The sequence below is a fragment of the Piliocolobus tephrosceles genome, chromosome 12, assembly GCF_002776525.5.
Source record: "Piliocolobus tephrosceles isolate RC106 chromosome 12, ASM277652v3, whole genome shotgun sequence".
Classification (NCBI taxonomy): domain Eukaryota; kingdom Metazoa; phylum Chordata; class Mammalia; order Primates; family Cercopithecidae; genus Piliocolobus; species Piliocolobus tephrosceles.
The window spans coordinates 83,702,856-83,712,254 of NC_045445.1; the positions used below are offsets into that span (position 1 = coordinate 83,702,856).

Sequence of the window (9,399 nt, forward strand, 5' to 3'; positions counted from 1 at the left end):
GGTTTCTAAGCTGCCACTGCTCCCTGCAGTGAGCCACGATGCTGGGGCCTCTTGCTTCTCCGCCTCATCTGCCAGGGGCCCCAGCACTCACTCTCCACTTCTCTGTGGCAGGCTACTTTGCCTCCTGCCATCGCTTACCAGACAGCCATGCGGCACTGCCTGAGGTGAAGCCAAGCACTTCCTGCTCGGAACCCTTCAGCTCACCGGACAGCAGCCGGCTGGGCATCCACTGTCAGCCAGATCCAAACTCCAGCCCAGAGGAGTCACTGCAGTGACCCCACTGCCACTCCTCCGATGTGGCGCCTGGCTACATCATAGGTCATCTTGTTACTAGTTATTGTGACACATAGTCCACAGAGGATATCAAAATGCTAAAGGCGGGGGATCTAATAGCTATAAGGAAGTCCAGGTTCTACATATGAAAAGGTAGACTTCGGCCGGGTGCAGTGTCTCACGCTTGTAATCCCAGCACTTTGGGAGGCCAAGGCAGTTGCATTGCTTGAGGTCAGGAGCTCAAGATTAGCCTGACCAACTTGGCGAAACCCCATCTCTACTGCAAATACAAAAATCAGCCAGGCCTATGGCGTGCGCCTGTAATCCCAGCTACTCGGGAGGCTGAGGCAGGAGCATCACTTGAACCCAGGAGGCAGAGATTGCAGTAAGCCGAGAGCCGAGATCCACGCCACTGCACTCCAGCCTGGGCCACAGAGCAAGACTCCATCAAAAAAAAAAAAAAGTTAGACTTACCCACTTCTTTAAGGCTTTTCATTTGGCCTAGAGGCTGATACTGCGCTGCCTGTATACTTTTCCAATCTTTCAAAATACAGATGGCTTAACTCCTTGATTAAACTTCCTATGCATTTCTCAACCACTGTACATTAGACTTACTTAGTAGTAGACTTCAAGTTTTTTCTTTAATCAGGAAAGAAACCTTTTGCTGGGTGTACGGTTTCCCACGTATAGGTCAGTATGTGATGTTAGTTGTCAGTAAACAGCACTATATATTATATAAACTAACAGCTGATTCAGACTTCATCCATCTTCTTATATACTTTTGTGTTACAAACGCATCTATTTTTTGAGAGGTCAGGCAAAAGGAACAAAGGATCAACATGAGGCAGAAAGTTACATGACAGAGAGCCCCACCCAAATCCCTAATGGCAAAATATCAAATTCCAGGTGAGATAGTAACCAACAGATGAAGTAGTCCAAGGAAAGCACTAAGGAAGAAATATATGGTCAAAAAGAAGGCAGATTTTGTTTGGTATCTTTTCCAAGTGATAGTCACCACCAGGGGAACAAGTCCCTAAAATGTATTTCAAGGCTCATGTTACTATTACTACAAAATATATGCAGGTAGCTGAATGCAGTGGCTCACGCTTGTAATCAGCACTTTGGGAGGCTAAGGCGGGAGGATTACTTGAGCCCAGGAGTTCAAGACCAGCCTGGGCAACATGGTGAAACCATCACCACAAAAAAAAAAAAAAAAAAAAAAAAAAAATTAAAAAGTGAGGCTGGAGAGTTGCTTCAGCCCAAGAGGTCGGGGCTGCAGTGAGCCATGATAGCGTCACTGCAGTCCCACCTGGGTGACGGGAGTGAGACCCTGTCTCAAAAAAAAGGAAAATATACGCAGGCTAGCTGACATGTTAAGAATTGGGGAAAAAGAAAAAAGGAGGCTGGGTGCAGTGGCTCACGCCTGTAATCCCAGCACTTTGGGAGGCTGAGGTGGGCGATCACCTGAGGTCAGGAGTTTGAGACCAGCTGGGCCAAGGTAGTGAAATCCCGACTCTACTAAAAAATACAAAATTTAGCTGGGTGTGGTAGCACATGCCTGCAGTCCAAGTTCTCGGGAGGCTGAAGCAGGAGAATCACTTGAACCCTGGAGGCAGAGGTTGCAGTAAGCCAAGATTGCACCACTGCACTCCAGCCTGGGCGACAGAGTAAGACTCTGTCTCAAAAAAAAAAAAAAAAAAAAAAAAAAAAAACAAGGAAATATATGCAGGCCAGGTACGCTGTAGTCCCAGTTATGCATGGGGTAGGAGAGGATTGTATGAGCCCAGGAGTTGGAGGCCTCAGTGCACCATGATCACACCTGTGAATACCAACTGCACTCTGGCCTGGGAAATACAGCGAGACCCCCACCACACCTTGTTAAAAAAAAGAATATATGCATTGAAGGAAGAAGAACCAGAACTCTATCATGAAAGGACTAAGAAATAACATTGGAAGGCTTTAAAGATACATTTGGGGGAAAAAAAAAAAACACCTCAAAAACTGTAGAAGAGCTGGGAGCAGTGGCTCACGCCTATAATCCCAACACTTTGGGAGGTCGAGGCCAGAGGATCACTTGGAAGCAGGAATTCAAGACGAGCGTGGGCACCATAGCGAGACTCTGTCTTTACAAAAAATATTTTTAAATTAGCTGGATGTGGGATCCTCCCAGCTACTCAGGAGGATCCCTTGAGCCCAGGAGTTCAAGGCTGCAGTGAGCTATGATGGCATCACTGCACTCCCACGTGGCTGACAAAGAAAAAAAAAAAAACTTTAAAAAAACAACTTATAAAAGATTGCATTTAATTTTATTTTATTTTATTTTATTTTATTTTATTTTATTTATTTATGAGGCAGAGTCTCGCTCTGTCACCCAGGCTGCAGTGCAGTGGTGCAATCTCGGCTCACTGCAACCTCCACCTCCTGAGTTCAAGTGATTCTTCTGCCTCAGCCTGTGGAGTAGCTGGGATTACACGCGTGTGCCACCACGGCCGGCTCATTTTTGTATTTTTAGTAGAGATGGGGTTTTACCATGTTGGCCGGGCTGGTCTTGAACTCCTGACCTCAGGTGATCTGCCCGCCTTGGCCTCCCGAAGTGCTAGAATTACAGGTGTGAGCCACTGCACCTGGCCAGATCCCTCCTTTAAAACTTTAAAAGGCCGTAAATCATAAAGATGATGTATGCTTTTATATGACTACAGAAAAATCTCTAGAAGAAACACTGCCAAATTATTCAAAAATATTACCTCAGAAGAATGGGAGGATGCATGCATGTGAAGGCAGACTTTCAATTTTTACTTTACATGCTTCTGTACTGTTTATTTTCACCACAGACCTATATTCCCTTAGTAATTTTTACAACTCAATAAATACGTTATAATACGATGAGGATATCTGTGGTTCATTCATTCACTAATTTGACATTTATCAAGAATCTACTATATACTTGGTACTGGGGCTACGAAAAAGAAAAAAAAGAGTGACTTCCAGGGATCTCACAGTCCAGTAGCAAAGACAAAAAAACAAATAGACAATATTCATGAGCCTTATTCTAGAACAACAGAAATCAGAAACTGCATTTTTGGCCGGACGCAGTGGCTCACACCTGTAATCCCAGTGATTTAGGATGCCAAGGTGGGTGGATCCCTTGAACCCAGGAACTCTAGACCAGCCTGGCCAACATGGCGAAACCCCATCTCTACTAAAAAGACAAAAATTTTAATAGCCAGGCATGGTGGCATACACCTGTAATCCCAGCTACTGGGGAGGCTGAGGAACAAGAATCACTTGAACCCAGGAGGCAGAGGTTGCAGTGAGTTTGCAGTGAGCCGAGATTGTGCCACTGCACTCCAGCCTGGGCGACAGAGCAAGGCTGTTAAAAAAAAAAAAAAAAAAAAATCCAACAAACTGTATTTTTAACAAGCACCCCCACTTTCAGGAACACCAGTTAAGTGTGACAGCCTTCTTTTCCTTGAAATCAGGAATTGAAAATATCAATAGAATGCTAATTAAGTAACTTTGGCATTGTCAAGAAATTTAAAACATAGCCAACCCACTAGGTGATCCACTTGCTTTTCTGATTATTTTAAATTCAGCCTAACAGGATAATTTTTAAAATACAGTATTTCTGCATATCATCAAGGCTATCTTGTAATAGTATTGACAAAACAAAGAATCTTGCTTGGGCTAAAAAAGACTAGTCAGTGGGCATCAGAGAGTACTAATTAGGCTTATCAATGAAAATCAGACCCCCACCTCTTGCATTATGCATTTCAGTACAACTTCTGCCTTTGAAGTGCCAATCCCTCCTTCCCCACCCCCCTCACTGTGTTAATGACCTTGTCTCATAAGACACTAGGATAATAGAAGGAGTTCAAGACCAGCCTGGCCAACATGGTGAAACCCCATCTCTACTAAAAATACAAAAATTAGCCAGGTGTGGTGGCAGGCGCCTGTAATCCCAGCTACTTGGGAGGCTGAGGAAGGAGAATCGCTTGAACCCAGGAGGCGGAGGTTGCAGTGAGCTGAGATCACTAGGCGACAAGAGTGAAACTCCGTCTCAGAAAAAAAAAAAAAAAAAAAATACAGCCCTTCCCATCTCAGTCAGTGGCACCACCATCTACCCAGTAATGCCAATAACTTAGGAGTCATCCTTGATTTCTTTCTTTCCCTTACCTCCCATATCCAATCCATCTGCAAGACCTGTTGGCTCCATTTCTCTAATATATTTTATCTAATCTAAGATATTATTATATATACCTCCTCCATGAAAGAAAAAAAACACTACTAAACTACAACCTGCCATCAAATGTATGATACCTGCCAATTTCAGAAATGCGAAAATGTGAAAAGACATCTCCGAATTTAGGAACTACAATATATTACATATTCATCCAAATCTCTCCAACTCCACTAGTAGTACCCTACTCTAAGTCACTATCACTTCTAGACTTTTATAATACCAAGTTCTTGGGCCTCAGTTGAAAAAAAAAAAAAACATTTATTTCATAGGGCTATTGTGGAAAGTAAACAAGATCCTGTGTACCCTCCTCTGTACTTCTGTACTCGTATGGCATCGTGCACTTCTGCCCCATCGCAGCGTTTATCACACTTTACTACCTGTTTACATGTTTCTAACCCCCACCCCAGACACTAAGCAATGCAAGGACTTGGGAGTGTATTTGTTTCACGTTGTTCCATACAAAGTCAGGATTCAGTAAGTATTTTTTAAATGAATGAATGTATGAATGAATCTCAAAGAGTGATTCCAAAGACCCCTTCTATTATTTTCCACCCCCTAAAAAAGCCTCAAGTTGTGAAAGAATTCCGCCTACTAGATCTCACTAAGTAATAATTTTCTGTGTGTAAAAATGTAATTACACATATATGCCCATCTATGTGAAGGTTCGAGGTAAAGAGTCAGCCCAAAATAAAAAACAAAAAAGCTAACAATCTTATCTTCATTAACGAAAATACAATGCCCACATCAAGGGAAGTAGCAGTCCCAATTTGGAGCTAAGATGGGTTAGAGACTGGCAGCTTGGTGTCTGGCCTCAAGGGCTATCTCCAACCGGAAGCCCAAGATCTGCTTTTTGGACCTGTAGCTTCAGAAACTCAGATATATCAATTCTTCATCAAATGCTAAAGGCATGACTCCTGTCAGCCAAATTCACAAGGGGCTAATAAAACACATAACCCATTTACCTCTCAGGACAACTGAGACTAACAATCCACCCTGGGTACTCCCTATTTGAGGGCAAGTGACTGAGGGTCATGGAGCTGCAATTTGACCTTTTGCTTTTTTTCTTTTTTTTTTTGAGACAGGGTTTCGCTCCCGTCGCCCAGGCTGAAGTGCAACGGCGCGATCTCAACTCACTGCAACCTCCACCTGCCCGGCTCAAGCAATTCTCCCGCCTTAGCGCCCCAAGTAGCTTACAGGTGTATGCTATTGTGCCTGGCTAATTTTTTTTTTTTTTTTTCTGGAGAGACAGGGTTTCACCATGTTGGCCAGGCTGGTCTCAAACTCCTGGACTCAAGCCATCCGCCCACCTTAGCCTCCCAAAGCGCCAGGATTACAGGTGTGAGCCACTGGGCTTGGCCACCTTTTGCGTTTTTTATCACACACATAATTTTTTTTTTTTTTTTAGATGGAGTCTCGCTCTGTCGCCCAGGCTGGAGTGCAGTGGCCGGATCTCGGCTCACTGTAAGCTCTGCCTCCCAGGTTCACGACATACTCCCGCCTCAGCCTCCCGAGTAGCTGGGACTACAGGCGCCTGCTACCACACCCGGCTAAATTTGTTTTTGTATTTTTAGTAGAGATGGGGTTTCACCATGTTAGCCAGGATGGTCTCGATCTCCTGACCTCATGATCCACCCGCCTCAGCCTCCCAAAGTGCTGGGATTACAGGCATGAGACACTACGCTCGGCTATTAATTTAATTTTTAAATTAAATGTTACGAGGCTGGGTACGGCAGTCACGCCTATAATCCCAGCACTTTGGGAGGCTAAAGCAGGCAAATCGCTTGAGTCCAGGAGTTCTAGACTCGCCTGGGCAACTTGGCGGCGAAACCACATCTCTACAATAAAATACAAAAATTAGCTGGGCATGGTGGTGCATCTGTAGTCCCAGCTACTCTGAAGGCTGAGGTGGGAGGATCACTTGAGACCAGAAGGCAGGGGTTGCAGTGAGTCATGATCATGCCACTGCACTCCAGCCTGGGTGACAGAGTAATACCGTCTCAAACAAACAACAAAAAAATTAAATACTCCGAATAGCACCTTTGGGCATTTAATTGGCTTCATAAACTGGATTTTCCTATGCTTGGTTGCCAAAAATCAAATTACTCAATCAAAAGTATGTCCAGCTATGCACAGTGGCTCACACCTGTCATCCCAGCACTTTGGGAGGCCAAGGCAGGTGGATCACTTGAGGCCAGGAGTTCAAGACCAGCCTGGCCAACATGGTGAAACCCCATCTCTACTAAAAAAAAAAAAAAAAAAAAAAAAAGAGCCAGGCATAGTGGCACATGCCTATAATCCCAGCATTTTGGGAGGCCAAGGCGGATGGACCACTTGAGGCCAGTAGTTCAAGACCAGCCTGGCCAACATGGTGAAATCCCATCTCTACTAAAAATACAAAAAAAAATTAGGCGGGCGTGGTGGCATGCACCTGTAATCCCAGCTACTCAGGAGGCTGAGGCACGAAAATTGCTTGAACCCAGGAGGCAGAGGCTGCAGTGAGCTGAGATCGCGCGACTGCACTCCATCCTTGACAACAAAGCAAGACTCTGTCTCAAAAAAAAAAAAAAATCTAAAAGTATGTCCAATTTTATAGCTCTTGGTACATATGCTTAATCATTTCTAAAGGGTTGTGTCAGTTTGTGATGTCAGCAGCATTACTATAATAAGATTAAATATTTTAAATTTGCTAATAAATGATTTTTAAATTAGCATTCCTTTTTATTGTTAAGACGTATATTTTCCAATGTTGGCTTCATTCTTTTGCTAATCCCCTCCACCCCTCCCCGCTTTTTTAAACAAAAAATAGAGATGAGGTCTTGCTATGTTGCCCAGGCTGGTTTCAAACTCGTAAGCTCCAGCATTCTTCCTGCCTCAGCCTCCCAAAGTGCTAGGATTACCGGCGCGAGCCACCCCACCCATTTTTAATAACTATGGCAAAATAATGTTTACCAGGTCGTTTTTTTTCTAACTAATAAAGAACTCTGAAAACAGCAGTGAATGACACTCTGTCTTGTTCTTCCCGGAGACAATGTATATTATTTATCCTTCTAGAAAGTTAAGTGTAAGCACACATCAGAACAAGTACACACACCATTTTCTCTTCTTTTTTTTTTTTTTTTTTTACAAATAATATTATGCTATATGCATTGTACTGCAACTTGCATTTTTCACTTTATATTTCTTCGTAGTCTTTTCATTATCAGTACACATAGCTCTTACCACATTTTTGCAATGAACCATAATTTATTCAACTAGACCTTTAGGACATTTCAGCTCTTTTCAAATTTGTGCTATTACAAACAGTGCTGCAATGAATGTTCTTGTACATATTTTTCTATGTCCTGGTAATTAAATCATATATCCTTCTTTCACAAAAGCGAACAAAGACCAAAATAACCTGTAATTGTCTATATATGATTACATGAACATGGAGAAAAGTATGGAAGGCTAGCTACATAAATATTTAGCATGGGTTACAGGGAGAAAGGCATGGGAGAAGGGGGGGAAAAAGTCAAGAAAAAATAGGACTGAATTATAATTACTGAATTACACATATGATATAATCACATTTATGCACTCATGTATATGGGAGTACAAGTATCAAGAAATTAAATAAAATTATTTTAAAAGAAAAAGTCTCAGTAGTGGAACTGCTACTTCAAAGGACATGGGCATTTAAAATGTGATACTGCCAGACAGCCCTCCAGAAAGGTTATATCAAATATATACTCCCACAAAGAGTGTAGGAGATTTTCTGTTTTCCTATAAATTGACAACACTGGGTATCATCAAACTTTCTGCAAATTTATAAAAAATGGTATCTCATTGTAAAAGTTATCATTTCTTTACTTTTCCAAGTGGGAGAAAAAATAAATAATAAGATTTATCATTCCTTTAATGAGAAGCAATATAATTAAAAGTTATCACTTATTTAATGAGACGCAATATAATTAAAAGCTGAATTTTTTTTTTTTTTTTTTTTTTTTTTGGAGAGAGGGTCTCACTTGGGTTGCAGAGGCCGGAGTGCAGTGGCGCGATCTCGGCTCACTGTTGCCTCGACTTCCCGGGCTCAGGTGATTCTCCTACCTGAACCTCCTGAGTAGCTGGGACTACAGGTGCGGCCGCCGTGCCCAGCTAATTTTTTCATTTTTTGCAGAGGCGGAGTTTCACCATCTTGCCCAGGCTGGTCTCAGGACTCAAGTGATCCGCCCGCCTCTGCCTCCCAAAGTGTGCCCGGCCAAAGCTGAAAATTTTAATGTCTGAGGTCCGTTTCTATTTTTTTTTTTTTTTTCCTAGACAGCTACCTTCTAATATTCTTTGTCATATTCCATGCGTTTGTTCACCTTTTTCTAAATTATTTATAGAAAGCTTTTTGTTAAGGAAAATAGCCCTTTATATATGTAATACAAATATTTTTTCCAGTTTATTTACCATATATTTTGTTTCATATCAAACTTAGACCTTTCTACTCCAAAACTATTGGAAACAAAATCCATCTGTTGTTTTCTAACATTTTAATGGTTTCATTTTTTATTTTAAAATATTTGATCCATTTGTAATTTATTTTGGCATAAGGAATAATAAAGCAAAAACCCAAGTCTCATTTTTTTCCAAATGGTTAGCCAGTTATCCTCAAATGGTTTGTTGACTAATCCATATTTTTCCCCATTGATTTGAAATGTCGTTTTTCTTGTTTAGTAAATTTTCTTATGTACTTAGGTCTATTTCCAGACTTTCTGTTGGTTTGTACCTTCCCCCATATCATACTCTTAAATGCGGATCTGTGAGGGAAGAAAACAGGGTAGTGTTCCAGAAGAGAAAAAACTTAGAGACAGGCAGCTATCTTTTTTTTTTTTTTTTTTTTTTTTTTTTTTTTTTTTTTTTTG

At 41.8% G+C, this 9,399-nt stretch overlaps 1 protein-coding gene across 1 annotated transcript in view; it reads right to left on the reverse strand.

Moving 5' to 3' along the window:
- Positions 1–131, reverse strand: part of GCNA (germ cell nuclear acidic peptidase) — a 19,576-nt gene extending 19,445 nt beyond the window's left edge. Inside the window, 1 exon segment of the mRNA XM_026451630.2 lies at positions 92–131. Within this exon segment, the coding sequence (XP_026307415.2) occupies positions 92–131 (40 nt within the window).
- Between the last annotated feature and the right edge of the window lie 9,268 nt (positions 132–9,399).